The following is an 18,636-nucleotide window of genomic DNA, read 5'->3' as shown; positions in this document are numbered from 1 at the left end:
TCTGGTGTAGCAGTGGACTTCAGGGGAGATGACAGATTTTGTATCTGCTATATTTAAAAATACATCTTGTTTAGTATTTCCTTTTTATGTAGTCTTTTTGAATCCTTACTTTTATTTCTGTTTCAGATTTTAGTATTACAGTTTTCTGTTACTTGAACAGTACTTTCCAGTTGTCCCAGGTCCTAGTTTCCTGGAGAAATAATATTAAAAAGGAGGCCTGTATTTCTTTCTGTTCTCCTTTTTGTGCTGGTGAATTCAGCTCTATAGCTTCTTGTTTTATAAGGTGGGAGATGGTACTGCTCTCTAGTTTTCAGGAGATTTTTTAGCTTTCTTTTAAATTTATTTTATTTCTATGGCCCTTCCTAATGGCCTGCATATATCTCTTGTTCTCATGAAGTATCTCATTAAATATTTTATACTACAACAGGAATAAATTAATTTTTTCTTGATATCCTGCAAAATACTTTGTTAACTGGATTTTTGTTACTTATTTTAAAAAGCACTTGCAAAGGGTAGGCTATTTCATATGCAGCATGGTTTGGAAAAACAGGAATTATTCTACAGTTTAGTACATTCAGAGTTAAGTCATGGAGAATGAGAGATAATTGTGCACATTTGGAAAGGGGATCCCGTGTTGGCATTCCTTCCTTTGTGCATTCTGAGTACTTTCTGGTGCAAAGCGAGGCAGCTGTAAATCTGATTTAATTGTGCCCTACACTTTATTTATTCTCTTGAAGATCCTGTTTGCTATCTAATCCTGAAGGCCACTTAGGTTTTTGCAGAAACTCTGTTGTAGACCTACAGCATTTAGTGGTCAACCCAGAAATTCACTTTCTAAGGAGTAAAACCCCTGAGATTAATTCCCTAAAATTGAGGATGATTTAAAGATCCCTGAGTTCTCTTGTTGACTCTTTCCTCATATAGGTCTTATTCAAATGTCTCTGAAATCTAGTTGAATTTCTAGTTGTATTTCTTGAGTAGGTACTTACTGTTGTTTGGAGCATATTGTAAAGTACAAGTTTTCACTATGAGGTGCTTTTCCAGAAAGTGGAACTTGTGATCTTTTTTACCCTTTGAGGTTTTCAAAGATAGCTGACTTCTCAAAATCTGCAACAGTGGTCTCTAATCTGCCTTAATTTATTTTAATTATCTTTGCATGGCATAACAAGTGCTATGCTAGGCCATTAAATTGCAAGAATTAATGACCTTTTTTCACACACAGGCAAAAATACAATTTGGTCCATGTCCTTGGACGTAAAGAATTAAAGAATTGTTATTAATATTCTGAGATTATTCTTCTTGTGGATCTTCGTTCTCCCTTCTCAGAAACTTGAGGAGTCTTTTCCAGCTGTACAAATTGCAATGTGATCTGCCTTTTTTTTTTTGGGTTCTCTTCCCCCTCCTCTTCCTAGAAGCACACAGTCAGGTCAGAGTGCAGACAGAAGCTGTGTTACATTCTATGGCATCCTGATACAAACCCCTTCCTGGGGCTTCTCCAGTGAAGATGGTGCACCTCTTAAATACCTGACAAGTGCATTAAATTTTTAAGCCTGACTCCATTTTATATCCCCCTAACTGCAGAAGGGTACATGGGATTTCTGCCCTGTGAATACTCACCTTTAAGAAGTTGGACTGGGTTTGTACCTAGAAGGATGTTGGTCACTCTGCACTTGGGCAGGATTGGAACATGGGGTGCACCAGCTAGTGTGAGAGCCCCGGATCCTGGACAAACTTAACCACACTTGAGATGATTTGTTGCTGCAGGTTGCATGCTTTTTAAAAACCACCTATTTATATCCTCCTGTTCTTCAGTGTCATAAAATGTACTGGCATTTTCATGCCCTGTTTAATCAAATACGAGAAGAAAATGCAAGTTCTTGTTCTGCTACATAGATAGGTACTGACTTAGAACACCCTCCCATACTTCTTTTCAAGAACTGAGAATGGGTGTTGGATTGAACAGACAGGCTCCTGTGCTGTATAGCAGATCACTTGGATTGCCTCCTTTCAGAATGTAAATATTTATGGAAACTTCATTAAAATTAACAGACTGAATGAGTATGTGCAGGTTACATCCTCTGTGTAACATTGCTTGTAACGCAGGTCATATGGAGAACTTTCTGTTATCTTTAAAAGTGGTTTTCTAACACAAAAATGCTTTCTGATTGTAGGAAATACAACATACTTATGGGAGTTCCTGTTGGACCTTCTTCAGGACAAAAATACATGTCCTCGATATATTAAATGGACTCAGAGAGAGAAAGGAATCTTTAAACTTGTGGATTCAAAAGCTGTCTCCAAACTCTGGGGAAAACACAAAAACAAGCCTGACATGAACTATGAGACTATGGGAAGAGCTCTGAGGTAAAAACTCTCAGATCCTTAGGTTATCTATTACAACTTAAAATATGATTCTTAATTTTGACCATAGAAATATAAAGGTTCTGAAATTTTAAAAACTTTGCCCTTTTGCAGATTTAGCCTTCGGTCTTGCAGTCCCTGTAACTTTTTATGTTACCAGTAAATTTGCAGTTTTAATTCCTGAAGTATATATTTAAAAAGATAAGATTTTTTTTTTTTCAGGTAGATCCTTCAGATCATTTGTCAGTGTGTTCTAACAGCTTCTTACATTGTAGATTTTACTGTGATTACTTCAGGTTTTCTTGTTAGCACAGAATGAAGTTTTCTTTAAAATATTGCTTACTACTTAATTGTACTTTCCTTGCAGATACTACTATCAAAGAGGAATCCTGGCAAAAGTTGAGGGACAGAGGCTTGTGTATCAGTTTAAGGAGATGCCAAAAAATATAGTTGTCATAGATGATGACAAAAGTGAGTCCTGTAATGAAGATTTGTCAATGCCTACAGATGAAAAGTCCCTGGAAAGAGTGTCTTTATCTGCAGAAAACCTTTTAAAAGCAGCACCCTCTGCACGTGGAGGAAAAAATTCCTCTCAGCTAAGCTGTACCAGAACAGAAAAAGCAGTCACCAGGGTTGTGAATATTGCCTCACCTGCTCATGACACATCCTCATCTCATCCTTCTACTACCACTGCTACTGTCCCAGTAACAACAGCTCCCAGGTTTGTGTTAATGGGGCTGATAAATTTCCAAAGTTCTATTGCTAGATGTGCAAAAGGTTTGGGGTTCGGTTCTTTGCTTGCTGGTTTGGTTTTTCATTTTTTTGTTATTGTTTGGTTTGGATTTTTTTAGGACCCAGTTAAAAACCTGTCTCTCTTAGAACTGTCTGTCCTTGTTGTCATGTGTAATGGTGCCCTGTGTTTTTGGCCTAAACACACATGTTTATTTTGTAGGACTGTTCGTGTGGCAATGCAAGTGCCCGTTGTCATGACCTCTCTGGGGCAGAAAATCTCAACTGTGGCAGTGCAGTCAGTAAATGCAGGGTCACCGTTAATAACCAACACAAGTCCAACCACAGCAACAACTCCAAAGGTGGTAATCCAGACAATCCCTACTGTGATGCCAGCTTCTGCTGAAAATGGAGACAAAATCACAATGCAGCCCACCAAAATCATCACGATCCCTGCCACGCAACTCACGCAGTGTCAGTTGCAAACAAAAACGAGCCTGTCCGGGTCAGGAAGTATCAACATCATGGGAGCCCCACTGGCTGTTAGAGCACTAACCCCAGTGTCCATAGCTCATGGGACACCAGTAATGAGACTGTCAGTTCCTGCTCAGCAGGCCTCTGGCCAGACTCCTCCCAGGGTGATTAGTGCAGTTCTCAAAGGTCCAGAAGTTAAATCAGACATAGCTGCTTTGAAACAGGAATGTGAAGTGAAAACACTGCAGCTGGTAAAAGAGGAGAAGCCAGTGGATGGAAGCAAGACTGTAACCCATGTAGTAGTAGTTAGTACACCCTCAGCTATTGCCCTTCCTGTAACAATGAAAACAGAAGGAATCATCACGTGTGAAAAATGAAGAATGGGTTTCTTCCAGCATGGACTTCTAACTGTTACGGTTTTGGATATACTGACATAACTGGGGGAGGGATGTGGATGCCACCACCAAGTCAAAAAGGAGAGCTTTGTAATGTTAATAAACATGCACATGTTGAAGACTTACTGGAAAAAAAAAATTATTTTCCCGTGTTTCAGTGGGAATTAAACCACACTGATACGCTGATAAAAACTGCCTCTTCCAGTTGGGAAACAGCTGAACCTATGGAGAAGGAAAGAGAGAGGGACTGAAAAGGGACCAAACAATTTCACTACGCTACTGGTTACCAAGTTACACTAAGACCTGCAACACTAAGAGAGAGCTGTGTGAGAGGTTTGCCTTGGTTTTTAGTTTTCAGGGGGAGAGGAAAGTCTCATTGTTACACAAATGGCAAATTTGATGCATTTTATGTGCATACCAGCGATTACTACTGTGTGCCCACAGTACTCAACTGGTGCTATGTGAAAAACTATGCTACTAGGTATTGTAGGAAGTGAAATAAAGGAGATTTAAGAGCTTCTAAAAGAAGACAGAGGCCTGGAGGGATTTTTGTATTATACAGCTTAAGCAGATTCAAATTGAAAGCCTTAGACTGATTTTCAGTTATCTTTCTTGAAATAAGCTAATGGCTTGTTTGTGTAAAGCTTTTTTATTAAAACAGATTTTTTAAAAACCTTGTACCTAGCACAGTATTGTTATAGAATAACATGTAACATATTTTGTATGGTAGTTAAAAGTCTGTCTAAATTTCTTAATCGTGGACAAAGTAGCAGCAGGTTTTCTGCCTTCTGCTGTACCATGCCTGTTTCTCTCACGTAGCCTTGACATCTGTGCATACATTTCAGTTTCAGCTCTACTCTCACTTCAAAGGTCACGCCCAGCATGAGCTTTTGTCAGGTAGCTCTAAACCTGTAAATTTTTTTAGTTGGAGTTAAGAGGGAAGTACCAGTGTTCAGAACGAACTATAATAGTTTGTATATTCAACATTTGAAGTATATTCTATTTTGTTGTACTCTTGTTTCAAAGTGTATTCAAGTAGGTTTTAATGAAATACAGAAAGAAAATTTAATGGTGTTTGGTGTGCTGTTTATTTTTTCCTTCTTCCTTTCTGCTAACCTGTTAACCTCCTTTTCTTGAAATCTTCCAGGCATTCATCCTAATATAGATGATACAGTGTGAAATTTTGGGACTCCTCCCTGCTTCAAAGGGCTGACCAACTCTCTCACTCATTTGTTTAAATATCTGAGAAGCTTGCTGTAGCTGGTGAGGTAACTTCTGGCAGGGGCCTAGTTCTTACACGTTTTCAGGATGGTGAGCATACACATGGGCTCTGTGAGCTACCTAACTGCTCCTCTAGCTACACCAGATACTGGTTCCATGTTTCCAGTCTATCTGCATGGCTTTGTATGTATCTTGCCCTGATTTCAGGAGCACCACGCTGGCACATCATGCTGTGGGTAGTCAAGTGCCCAATGGACCCCCAGTTCCTAGTGATATGCCCTGAAAAGTCTTCAGGACAGGAACCTGGGTAATCTTGAAATTTAGCTGAAGTCTAAATCATCATCTAAGTACTTCATGCCTGGAGGAGCAGTTTTAGCAGCTGTCTGGAACTGGCGACTTCTGTAATGCTGGAAGACACCAGAATGAAATAGTTTACATGCTGAGAACCAGGTTACTTGTAGCATCCTAGCAGCAAGGCCCATTCTTCCCCTGAACTGGTAAGAAAAGTGGAAATAGCTCCACACAGCCAGGCTAGCCTTGGGGAAACTATGAAAGGCTTCTGGAAAAACTTCTTTTTCATCCTCTTGAGCAGGGAGGTGGAGTTCAAGAACAAAATGAAGCTGAAGCAGATAAAAAAGTATGTTTAAGGCAGCAATCCAAAGAATCAAAAGTTCTTACATGTGAACTGTATTTCTGGCATGGGATAGAGGACTTAGACCCCTTCACACAAGGAAGGGGAGAGAGAAGACAACATTTTTTTCTAAGAAAGGTAGGAAAGGGAAGTAGGGGGAGCTGGGCAATCACTTGATTAATTTGGCAGTCTGAGAGGTACTAATGTTCTGTGTAAAGGGAAATGGAGCAGTGCAAAGAGAGGCAGGTGGTAGAAATCTGAGCCAAAAGATAAGAAGAGAGAAACAAGTGTTTTTAAACCTACTGTTGTAAGTCCAGTCTGTAAGAAACCCTCTTCTAGATGGCTGTTACTTGATTGTATCTCAGAGCATGAAGTATCTATGTCAAGTATTTGTAATTAAGACCTTTCCAACACCTAATTTAGATACACTGGAAGTCAAATGGGGACAAACTTCTCTTCCTGGAATTAGATAAGGATCTCCAGCTGATGACCTTCTTGTAATGCCAAGACTTCATTATGTAATGGCAAAAACTAGAGGAACGAAGGCACCCAACTCCACTGGTGGCAGGGTAGTGAGCACATAGCCAACTCTGAGACACTGCCAGTGCTGTGTCCTGCCATGGAACCAGTGATGGTCCTTTGGCTCTCTCCCCTGGCCACCAGTGAGTGGCACAGGATACTGGCTGGCTGCCAGAGGATACTCACCTGAAGTTCCTGGAGTGCTGTGAGAATCTCATTGTGTGTGAGGATGTGCTGTAACTGAAATGGAAAGGGGACTTAACCTGATTCTGTAAATATGTTTTTACTGGTTGTGTTGGAGGACGTGACCTCAGGATGAGGGAGCTTTGGTCAGGTTTGTAACATCTGGAACAGATGAAAGGAACGCTAGAATATTGAAATGGTTGGTATCTAGCTATACTCCAGGCTTTTGAAATCTCATTGAAAAATGTTTTGTTTTGTACATGGGTGAAAGTGGAATTCCCTTTTACATCTGAATCTGGTGGTTTATGTAGAAGGGTCCATGCTTAACTCATCCTTGGCAAGCAGTAACTCGTAGATGTGTGGGGAGAATGAAACTTGTGTGAAGTGAGTATGCTTTATGCAGAAGGCATTGAGACATACACAGACTTGGTACCACTGATTTTGCAGATAAAAGCTATTTTTATTTTTCAAACCCACTGTTCTAAGTTACAGAATGAAAAGGGTGATGTTGTGTAATCCACAAGGGAAAAGATCTCAGCTGTGAGTTGCAACTCAGAATAAATGTCTGAGTATGAAAAATGAGAAAAGTTGAAAGGGGAATCTCATTCCAGAGACAACTGTTCTTGTTAGATCTCTTGCACGTCTTTCCCTGTGAAGGGGTCTGGGCCCTGACACATCTCAAGTTGTCTGGGTATAATATGCTGGAAGGAAGGCTTGGGATCCTCTGCTAATTGATTTCATCAACTTTAGGGCTTTGGAGACTTACATCTGAGGTGATCTGGATGAGTGAGCTGGGGGCAGTCAGAAGTTGAGGAGAAAATTGAGAGGCGCTTGAAACCTCAAGTTGGTATTCAGCACAACATGTGCATCAGGGATCTCAGCTACATGTGAAATTGTTACTGCCAGAACAAGCTAAGTGCAATTCTGCCTTACAGAGACAGTTGAAATAGCAGGTGTTAAGCTTGTTAGGAATATCCAAATGACACTGTGTATCTGGAAACTAATTGCTCTCCAGGAGAGACAGTGTTTTAATAAGCAACAGCTTCTGCCTCTCAGCAAATTAAACAAGTGGGTCATTTCTTCTTGCAGCTTGCTTGAGAGTGAGGGAAAACTGTCACTGCTAAAGCTAAGGCAGGCTTTATTCAAGATAAAAGCAAGGGATCTGTGGTGCCTTTTTTTAGCCTTGGTGTTCTTATAAGGCATACATTTATAAGAAGAGCTTGGAAGACATTTTTTATTGTTAAGAGTCATACTGCTACACAGGAAGAAAAATCCTTTCTGCTTCTGAAAAATATTTAGTGTACTGATATTTATAGCTGGCAAAAATATTTCAGTGCTGCAGGCTTGCCTCTGACTGCATAAAACAAAGCAAGAGCAATAATCCATTTAAGTTTTCCAAAAGAGTCTGTCTGCAAAATAAACTATAGCATGTACTGGAAAAAAAGGGTGAAGCTGCCTGGAAACTTACCAGTTAATTTCTGCAGCCTATCTACCTTTTTTTTTTTTTTTTTAATCCAGCAGAAAGGGTTTAACATTGGCAGGGATTTTCTGAGTAGGACAGTATTAAAAATTGCCTTGAGATGGGAAGAGTCCCCAGCCTTTTCAGTTATTCCACCCCCACCTTGACTTCAAAATTACCCTTTAAGCAGTGAATATCTACTGTAACATGTCCAGGATGAAAGAAGAATCCCAGCCCTTTCCACTTCAGGAGAGGTTCTGCAGTGATGGCAGTATCACACAAATCATGCTCTTTCTCAACAGTTTGATTTCTTGTTTAGGAGAATCAAGCAAGGGATGCAAGCAAGGGTATAAATTAAAATGTCTTAAGAATCATAGATACCATATACTCCACTGTGAGAGTGACAGTGGGCATTCAGCAGCTGTGATAATTCAGTTCCTCCTGGTAAAAAGCCTCCCATAATCGGGTCTGTGGCAGTGGGAAAGGTGCCACACTGATGGACACCTTGACTGGCTGAGGAAAACGGAGCTGCTCATACAAAAGTGAAATGAAACCATGGGCTTTTTGGTGGGAGTGGTGGGGTTTTTTGGTTATGGTTTAGTTTGTTCTTAAATACAGACTTGATCGTGGCTCTCAGGTAAGGGCTTTCTACCACAAGTATAGTTTCTTCCAGAGAGAGAAAACTTCCAAAAGGAGTCTGGATGGAAGCTCCAGCTTCTGGTGTGAGTTTTTTGTGGTAGATTAGCAAGGATTTGACCTCCTAAAGATACCATCTTATAGGTCTACATTGTGGTGTTGATTTTAGAAGTGTTTAGCTGCAGATGACTACAGATGTTAATTAACAGGCACTTGTATAATTTCTTTTCCTTGCAAGGCTATTTGGGGGAAGGTCCTAAGAGAAAATAATTGTAAAGGTGAAGCTCTGCATCCCACCCCCTCTGCACAAGTGAGGGCAGCCAGCACCATAAAAAGGAAGCTGTCAGTGTCTAGTTGGTATGAAACATGGCAGCAACACTCAAAGGTCTGTCTTTCTGTGGGGCCTTGGCAGTGTTGCATCTCTTGCCCAAAATCTCCCCCAGAAGTGCCACCCTTCTGGCTTCCAGGGACACAATTTGCTCCTTCTGAAATTCTAGCCAAAGGTGGTGCTGGCATACTGCACATGCCTGGTAACAGTATTCACCAAGGCCACTGGCTCCTTGGTTGTAAAATCCCTTCTTTTGGGGAAAGTCAAATCCACATAAACCCCAAGCTGGTTAAAGGAGCCTCTGCTTGGAAGCAGACCATCACCCTCATCCTGCAAGGGTCAGGAACATGTGCAGAGCATGTTACAGCTCCACAACAGCACTTCATTTGTTTGCCTGATGAGGAGTGTGTTTGTGTGGGAGTTTGAGACTTCCAGTCACCAGACTCTGTATTTCCCTTCTCACCAATGCAAGTATAGTAATTTATGGGCTGTGTAAAGCTCACACCTGTGGTGCTTCTTCTCTTCAAATGAGGTTTTAGAAGCAAGTGGCAGATACAGCTGCATCTTGTAAGGGGCCAGCCTTCCCAGGCACATTTAGCAGCCCTCAGGGAGGAATTCTTGCACCTGGCTTTGCAGGTTTGTAGCTCCACGCAGCTGTTGGAGAGGGGAATGTTTAAATTAATACAGTGTAGGTTTCCCCTCTAACTAGATGAGTGAGCAGCTTAACAGCTAAGCATAACTCCTTTCTTTCAGACTTGTGAAATCTGGACATTCCAAGCTGGAGAAAGAGTGTGTGCCGTGAAGGAAAAGCAGCCATGCCACTCTGAGATTATGGTTAGGGGTGGAGGAAAAGAGGTCTGGAAGGGGAAGCGTCAGCAGCAACCTGAAGCTCAAACTAGTTGACACAGGTCACCTCCTTGGCAACAGGAACTTGGGACAGCAAAGTGAGAAAGACAGCAGCCAAGATATTACTTTTTTCCAAAGAGTTTTATTATTAAACAGCTGGAACATTTAAGAGTTACTATGTACCTACTTCACAAAGAAATACTTCTTTATTTGCCCTGCCGTATCTTCCTCAACTGTCTAAATGTCAGCACAACTCCAACTGTTGTCCCCCTTCCCAACTCTCTTCCTATGCCATTTCCTGGCATAATGGCATGTTTACAACCCAAATATGCAATTCCTATGTCGCTGTGAGCAGTCAAAGGAGTTACTATACTAACACACTATACTAACACACCTCTGTTGTAGCCCAGATGCTTTGCCAGAGCTTCCCTGGGTCACAGGAAGAGGCTCCTGGAAACTGTCACTCTATGCTTTCCAATCAGATGCAGGATCACCAACTTCTCTCAATAAATAAATTTTATCTTATAACAGCTTCCAGTGTAGCTTTAGATTCTGAAGATAAATAAAAGAAAATATTTCAATGTTAAGACTGGCCCTTTACTGAAACAGCAAGATTGACAAGACTAAAAATTTAAACCATTTAGAAAAGAAATACTCAAAGTAGAGGAAGAAATAGTCCCTGGTTAGCTGTGTCCTCCAGAGAGAAGCACAGAAGAGATGAAGGTACAGTCACTGTACAGCCTACAGGCTGTATGCGTGTGACAGATACATGCACTTTGTTCTGGAGAAGTGAGGGTATTACTCTAGGTCATAGTCAACCTCTCTTTCCTCACCTGCTCTTACTGGAGGGATCCTTCCTCACATTTCTAATGAATTTATCATCTCAGGTCATAGAAAAATGACAAGAGCACACTATTATAAGTTTAGCTTTTTGTCTAAACTGCATTAAACTTCCTTTGCATTGAACAGAAAAAGATTTAAGATAATCTCACTCGGTAGTCGAACCTCATCCCTTTGGTACCTGCAGAAGCTTAACATGAAATAAATAAAATTGTTGTCGGGGCAAGATGTTTTACAAACACAAGTGTTTTGATTTAAATACTAAGGTCTTCACATTCATTAGAGGATCAAATCCTGAAAACAGGGGGCTTAGTGAAAGAATAAAGCCATTTGCCTTCTAGTTTTCAAATCCTGACACGGCGAGAAGAGCATGACAACAACACTGGCTTCCTTCTTCCTCCCTTGAAGGCTGCACATCAATGAGGGCTGAACAGCAAGTGTAACTCCAAACAAGTGCCTGAAAAAATGGTCAGTCAACACTATTTCCTCATCTTTCAATAGCATCTAGCTTCCAAGGTTTTCTCTAAAATAAAAGACTGGAGAGTTCAGACACAGCAATACCAGGTGGTGTTCTAAGACATTACAGCAGTCTGTCAGGGTCCTGATTAAAGCTAAAGTCACACACAAGGGACAGGTGATCCGAAGGGTAATTGAATGAGGGCAGCCTGTTGGGCCCAATTTGCTCTTCAGTCAGCAAGCCCAGGGCTGAGTTCACGTTCAAGGCATGCTGGGAGTACCAGATGTAATCCAGCGTGTGCCGGCACTCTCCAGAGGGCCGGATCTTCCAGGTGGTGTAGGGGGGCTCCGACTGTCCATCGGGGCTCAGCAGCTTGTATGCACTGTTTAAGTTGAGGCTAGAGTTCGAAAACTCCCTGTAGACCTCCTCGGTCGGCTCTGCATTGAAGTCTCCGCAGACAATCAGGGGGATCTTTGCTCCTTGGGTGATGTTCTTCAGGTTCTGGAGGAGGTCACAGCCCTGAGCAGAGCGGAACCTCTCCCAGCCCGTGCGGGCCTTCAGGTGGGTGACGGCGATGCAGAAGAGCCTCCCGGTTTCGTGGCACTTCAGCGTCTGAGCAATGGCCACCTGGTTGGTCTTCAGCTTCATGGCGGTCAGGCGGATGTTGGCACTGCTGACGAGCTCGAAGCGCTCCTTGAGGAAGAACATGGCGCAGCCATCCGGGCCGTTGTTGTGCTCCACGTCGAGGCACGGTGACCACGGCTTCGGGAAGAAAGTGCACTGGTAGCCCAAGCGGCTGAGGAGCGGCTCAAAGGTGTCGAAGTAGTGGTCAACTTCCTGAAGGCACAAGATGTCGGGCTTGTATGCAAGGATCTCCTCCAGGATAAGGCACTTCCTCTCCTCCCATTTCAGAGCTTCCATGGGGCACTGAACAAAGTTGTCTTTGCCTTCCCCGAGAGCTGGAATTAGCAGGGAAGGTAAACAAAAAACCCCAAAGTTACAGCCTGTCATGCTCCACGTTTTATCAGTTTATATGTGGTGACTTTAAGGGTACCAGATTTTCCAGCAGGTGTGAGAACCCCTTCTCAAGTCACTGGAGTCACTCAAAAAAAATAAGTTCCTCTTACAGATAAAAGATATATTAGGACTTTCTCTCCCTCTGCCCACTACACGAGGGCAAGTACTTACACATGTGGCTGCTGCAGCATAAGCCAAAATAAAATGAAGCGGGTTGAAAGAGACTGCAGAAGGTTAAGGCAGTACCTATGAGGGAAACTGCCCACACCAAAAGAGTTTAAGATGAGGCTGCTGCACTCATGAACTTACAGCCTTGATTGAAAATCAGCAGTTAAAATTATTTTTAAGCATTAAGAATTCCCATAGCAGATCTGAAATTATGGATAGTTCACCAATAGGGTAATCAGAGACTGAAGAGAAACTTTACAAATAAAACTTAGGAAAAGGATGAGTTTTCTCTGGGGTTAACAACCATCTAAAACTGATACCTCACAGCTTTTAGAATACACTATGCTCAGTTCAGACAGGAATTCAGGACTACCTCTGGCATCAGAGTTTCAAGGAGAGACCTTTTTCTCCTTTCCTATGGGACAGAAGGAAAGCCACTATTTAAAGTGCTCAAAATATTCCTGCTGGCCCTCAGTCAGTTGTGTCTCATGTAGCTCACTCCTCTCCCTCTGCTCTGCCAGGGTTTTCATTGCTGCATTTGACCTCAAGCTCATACCTTGAGCTCACAACCATTTCCTACCTTGGGCGAGGATGTTCCACTGCATGACCCGGATGGGGCGGTGGTTACTGGCCGTATTTTTCTTCAGGTTCACAAAGTTCCTCTGAAACCGGGGTGGCCGCTTCTGCAGAACAATCTGACACTCCTCCAGCAAATCCTTGGGGTCTATAGGATCCAGCTGTGCTGAGTCCAGCTGCTCCAGGCAGTTCTGGTGCTGGGACACAGCACCACTGCTCAGCGTCTTGGCGAGTACGCTGTAGAGCCGGCTTGTGCTGTTTCCCATGGAACACACTGCAAGGGAAAAGCTGGTGTTAGAGATGGTCCACCACAACTCTTCTCATCACCTGAGTACCTTGTTGCAGTGCCAGCCATTGGTGGTTTGTGCAGGAGCCTGTTCCTGAGTCTAGACAAAATAAGAAGGATGTAGAGATAAAGTTACTCCTGTGCAGGCTGATGTTCTGCCTGTCACCAGGGGCTGCAGCCTGCAAACAGCCTGCTTTTAAGACATCATGCTGCTGTCTTCAATAAAGAAGTCTTTCAACCAGAACGGCAGGGCTAAAATTAACTCTGCATATATTGTAGAAAACACAATAGAGCACACCTTTTCCCTGTTCATAGAGGAGAGAGTCCAGCAGGTGGACAAATGCTGCTTGCTCCTTATTTTATGTTCAGCATTTGCTTCTGATGGCACTCTGTATGGCCTGGTACACTCAGTCCATATGGAATGCCTCCAGGCTGCAGACTTGTTAACCTGACTAACCCTCAGGGTTAGTATTTAATAGGAATCTCTGATCAGTGTCATTTATCCCCAAAGCAGTAATGTTGTCATGAGAATGAAGCAGCTAGAGGCTTCTGCTGGCTTAGACCTCAGGATGTGGAGTGGAGAAGGCAGTGTCTCCCAGCTCCACATCCCTAAGTTCATTCCCCCCACACTCCTCTCTCCCTCTGTGCTCCCTCTTTTGTGCTGTGCCCTAGCTCAGCAGTCTCCAGCACTCCCTGCAGTCCTCCCTAGCCCCAGCCACCTCCTGTTCCTCTGAACACCTCACCCACACGACCTGCACACAAGCTGCTGTCTCCAGCTCTCCCTGCTAATGCAGCTGGCCCTCGCCCAGCCCTGTGTCCCCTGCAGGGAGGGCCCCCTATCCCACACGGGCTCACAGCTGCCACAGGACAGGGATGCACGTGTGTCCCTGCTCTGTTTTTCCCTTCTGTACGTTTTGTGGTATCTCTACACTGTGTGTGCAAGAGCTCTCCAGCCCTGTCTCAGGGAGGGAGGGCTTTGCTCCTTCAAGCATAGGCAGGAAGGGCAGTGCTTGCACTACAGCAACTTGCATAAGAGGCAACGCTGAGTTTTGTTGTTGTCCCAACTTCCTTATTTATTCTGAATGCCTTTTGCAAAGGGAATCTTAAGCAAAAGAACTTCAGTGTTGCACTGCTGTTGGCTCACAGTGGTTTTTAAGTAGGTTTATTTGTACATTTGAGTTACTTTACAAAGGAAGAGGATGAAATTGTCAACTTGTGCTCACATCTTGCAGAAGATTTGGCACACTACCCAGCACACCTGCATGTTCAGACTGAACTACAGCACTATTAATTTTAGGAGTTGGTGACAGACATACAGTAATGACAGGGTAGAGGGGCAGGCAGTAAGATGGACACCCTTACAGTTCAACAAACATACTCAGGAGGAAAAAAAAAGACTCTCCAGTATAAGCCCCACGTCCTTGTATTTAGGAAAATGGATACTTTTAAAAGCTACTGAAATCTACTTGCTTTAATGTGTGTTTTGTGTAAGCCCATGGAAAAGAACTTTTTTCCAAGAAAGTTGTGAAATGGGAATTTAGATTAGATATAGGATGTTTCTCCTCATCTTTGTCCTCTTAGTTAAAGTAATAGCAGTTCCTCAAACTGAGATGTGATCTTGAGCTCACACACGTCTTTCCAGGGAAGCTATGTGTAGTGTTTCAGTTTCTGCAGTCTTTCTCAGTTTACAAAGAAATTTATTTCTCAAGAAGCCAAATACTGCTGAAGTAGAAGTGGCATTTAATAGTGAGGGGAAACACAAAATCCCTAGGCAGGATCCTGACACAGCTGTGAAGGGAGTGGGAGCAGGAATGAAAACACACTCTGTGCTAGATACAGAAGGGTGCAGTTTACACACAACCAGGGCTGCCAGGCAGCCATGTAGAAACCCAAAGAAATCAGTAGAGCTTTTAATAGATGCTCCACAGGGAGCCACTCACCTATTTTTAGGACAGGTACAACCCATGGCTGAGTGCTGCAACTGGAGATAAGCACAGTGTTTTCTGCTGCATTAGGGCTGCTGTCAGCAGCTGAGCAGAGCCCCTACCATGCCATGGATGAGCATGGCTCACGTGGGGCTCTCCAAAGGAACACTGGGAAATAACAACCCTGCAAGAAGCCATTAGCAAGCCCTTAGGCTGCTTGTGGCATGACCTGAGTCAGAGGGATGACATTAAAAGGGACAAGGTAGGTGTGACACAGCAGGAGTCAAAGGTCTGCTGGCAAAGCCCTGAGCAGCTTACAGCTGGTACAGCAGGATCAAGGCCAAGCTCAGCCTCCACCTGCCAAGCTGCAAACAAAGCCAGAGTATTGTCTAAATCCCATCATCCCTGAAATCCTGGTGTATCCAGATCTTTATGGGGCATAAAGCATGGCCTAACCTGTACTATGGCCCAGAACTGATCTGACAGCTTTTAAAGTCAGTCATGTCTCAGGAAGGAAAAAGAGCTTCAGTCTTCTTTTGAGGGCCCAGAGACAATTATGTGAAAGAGGGCCTGGATGTAAATTAAGCACTTTCAGTCCTGGCATAGGTGGCTTGAAAGTTCTTGGCTGAAGGAGGGGGCTCCTTGGGAAGGTTCCAGCTTAAGATGCCTGCTTATCTGCACAAGTGCTTCATACCCAGTGCTGAAATCATGACAGCACAGACTGAGGTGTTCTGCAGAACAGGGGCCAGACCAACAATCTGACCATGAAAGCTCCAAACACAGGATGCATTTTGTTATTTCTGCAATGCTGAACCATGTCCACAGCAGTCCAGCTATACAATACAAGGATAAGGTCACAACTCTGAAATACTACAGTGCAAGTTAAGCGACCTGCAACTTGCTGGGATAATGTGTGCTGCCAGTGCTGTGACACTGTGGAGCTGGTGAGGGCAGAGGCACAAGCAGACTTCTGAGCTTGCACTGTAGCAGTGGATAGCAAATATGAAAGTGATTATCCTGGTGTTATGTAACATGGAACATCAACTCAGCAATTACTATTCAAGGTGATTAAAACCAAAAAGTTCCTTCCTCTCAGCAAGGATGGTACCTCAGCATAGTAAGGGCAAGGGAAGAATTCAAAGTGAGAATTAAATGTAACAAGAGGGTGTAAAGTTGGAAGGTTTCTTGCATCACCCAGCACACAAGAGATGAACTTCTAGGATCTCAGGCAACAAGCCATCAGAGACTTTTCTTTAAGGACTTTGCTGCAGAAGGGTATTGGGCCCTGAGCTTCTGGGTATGGTGAACAACTTTCTCATTTCCCTTCTTTTCAGGTCATACCTCCCACACCACTTTCAGCCAGAAGCCCTACCCTGTTTACCACAAGGCTTTCCCTGCCAGGTGAATGACTCCACACACCTGCAGTCTGGAGCCGCATCCGCCTCCACGGCCCCAGAGGCTGGCAGCAGCTAGCAATGCCCTCCTTGGAACCCCAGTTCCAGGAACCACCTGACAGGCACCATCCCATGTGACAAAATCTATGCCACCAAGGTATCATACTACATGTACAGCCCTGTCTGGGACAGCAATGAGTTTGTCAGAGCAAGGCAGAAGCTGCCTGTTCTCAACAGGTGACACCAGAAAGAAGAGGGAACCTCAAATCCTGCCTCCGGTAATATAGGGAATCAGTACTTGGCACAAGCTCTGGAAACCTTTATCTTCATGAGCGCTTTATTAATCACGAGCTCAATTCTGCCAGCTCTCAGATGCATATGCTCCTCTTCCCTGCAGTGCCATGAACCTTCAATCCTGCCATATGGCATCCTGGTCTAGCCTCAACAGGAGGAATGGAAGCACCCTACCCCAGCCTGGCTTTTACACTCCTCCTGTAACAGCAGCAACAGGGAGTGAACTCACTTCACCCCAACCCCAGCTGAAGGCAGTAGGGGAAAGTGGATCTCTTGCATGCCAGTTATGTAATACAGCCTCAAACATATTGCCCAGAGGAGCTGCGGCTGTTCTAGCACTGCAAGTGTCCAAGCCCAGCTTTCATAGGGCTTTAAGCAACCCAGTGGGTCTAGTGAGACGTGTCTCTGCCCATTGAGGGCGGGCTGGAACCAGATGACCTGCAAGGTCTCTTCCAATCCAAGCCATTCAGTGACAAAGAGCTGGGCCTATCACCCCACCCACAGCAAGTCTGGAGCACGGTGGCTGCTACCCTGCTAGCCCAGCTTTCAGCAGGAACGGCTCCGGGTGGGCACTCTGAGCCACGGCCAGAGCCAGCAGAGGTGGCTTCAGGCTGGATCCGGCCACAGGGCTGCGGTGAGGGCACCACACCAAGGTGGTGTCCGCGCAGGCACACAAGGGCGATTGTAATAATTTAACAGCGCAGGCTAACAGGGACCTGCTGCCTGCCAGGGGGTAACCTGGGCTGTCCCCACTCACTGTCACGAGTGAAAAGCCCTCGCTGTGAGTCAAGCTCACCCCACACAAAGCGCAGCGCTAAGGAGGGCAGCTCAGCTAGCCGAGAGCAGGCTCCCGACAGCGGCATGCGGACACGGACCTTCCGGCTCGCCAGCCCGCCGACACCTGGGCAGACTCCAAGCACCCAGCGCGGAGGGTGCCCTCTCCCTCACACGGAGGGCACCGGGCCAGAAACGCCTGCCGCGATGCTGCGGGATGCTGCCTTAGGGCCCGCGGGCCGGTCCCGGAGAGGGGGCTGGCGAGGGGACAGGGAGGGCGCTGACGCGGGCAGGAGAGCCCAGATCCTGCTCCGGCACGGGCGGTGCCCCCGCGCGGTTCCCGCACCCTCCTCGGCCCGTACCCACCTGTGCGGGGCGGCGCCCCCGGGGCGGGCGGGCCCGCTGCTGCCTGCGGCGCGGCGGGGCCGGGGCCCGGCGGGTGGGAGCAGGGCCGCGGCAGCGGCAGGCGGGAGGCCGAGGCGGCGGCGGGGGCGCAGCAGAGGGCGGGAAGGGCCGAGCAGAGGCAGCGCGCGGAGCTCTGGTACATGCTCCCGGCGGGACGGAGCGGGACCGGCACGGATCGGGCGGGAGCGGCGGCGCAGCCAGGCCCGAGCCCGCCCCGCGGCCGCGCTTATAGAAGCGGCGGCGGCGGCGCCCCGCGCGGCGCGTACTGCGGGCGCTACCACCCTCACCGGAGGGGGGGAGTGACAAGGTACAAACAAACCCTCCCGGCAACGCTGCCCGCCCACCAAGCCCGCCCGCGAAGACCGGCGAGCCCGCCTTCCACGGCCGTCCCGCCGATCCCGCTGCCGCTGGCGGAGGACGCCGCGGTAGGAAGAACGCGCCCCGTGGCTGCTCCCGCCTCCCCTACCCCGCTGTGGAGTGGTCTGGCCCGGAGGAGGTTCCCCGCCGGTGATGTCAGCCAGGGGCGCCCTGTGCCCTCACGGCCGCCCCGCCCCGCCGGCAGCCCGAGCGCGGCCGCCCGGGTTTTTGCAGCAATGGGGATACAACATCCTCCGCTGGGATGGCTCGCTCAGACACCCGCATCCCCCCCGCCACGCCCGCTACGTCTCCACGTGGAGAGCAGGACGCTCCCCCAGCGCGCGCCGTGCCCTGTGGGAGC

The 18,636-nt window shown here is 45.8% G+C and overlaps 2 protein-coding genes across 10 annotated transcripts in view; one reads left to right on the top strand and one right to left on the bottom strand.

The window, feature by feature from the left end:
* Positions 1-5,028, top strand: part of ELF2 (E74 like ETS transcription factor 2) — a 34,949-nt gene extending 29,921 nt beyond the window's left edge. For all 9 annotated transcript variants that reach the window (XM_064416527.1, XM_064416526.1, XM_064416524.1 and 6 more), the window contains 3 exons: positions 2,172-2,364; positions 2,729-3,082; positions 3,314-5,028. In XM_064416527.1, coding sequence (XP_064272597.1) covers positions 2,172-2,364; positions 2,729-3,082; positions 3,314-3,941 — 1,175 coding nt within the window. In that variant the 3' untranslated portion in view covers positions 3,942-5,028. The remainder of the gene's footprint in view (positions 1-2,171; positions 2,365-2,728; positions 3,083-3,313) is intronic.
* Positions 5,029-9,904: 4,876 nt separating this feature from the next.
* Positions 9,905-18,185, bottom strand: NOCT (nocturnin). Its single transcript, XM_064416534.1, has 3 exons — positions 17,880-18,185; positions 12,845-13,114; positions 9,905-12,038 (listed from the first exon to the last, which is right to left on the bottom strand). Exons 1-3 carry the CDS (start codon positions 18,058-18,060, stop codon positions 11,203-11,205), a joined length of 1,287 nt encoding a protein of 428 aa, XP_064272604.1. The 5' UTR covers positions 18,061-18,185; the 3' UTR covers positions 9,905-11,202.
* Between the last annotated feature and the right edge of the window lie 451 nt (positions 18,186-18,636).

Source organism: Passer domesticus, chromosome 4, assembly GCF_036417665.1.
Source record: "Passer domesticus isolate bPasDom1 chromosome 4, bPasDom1.hap1, whole genome shotgun sequence".
Lineage (NCBI taxonomy): Eukaryota > Metazoa > Chordata > Aves > Passeriformes > Passeridae > Passer > Passer domesticus.
The sequence above is the reverse complement of the archived record's forward strand: the minus strand, read 5'-3'. Positions and strand labels throughout refer to the sequence as shown.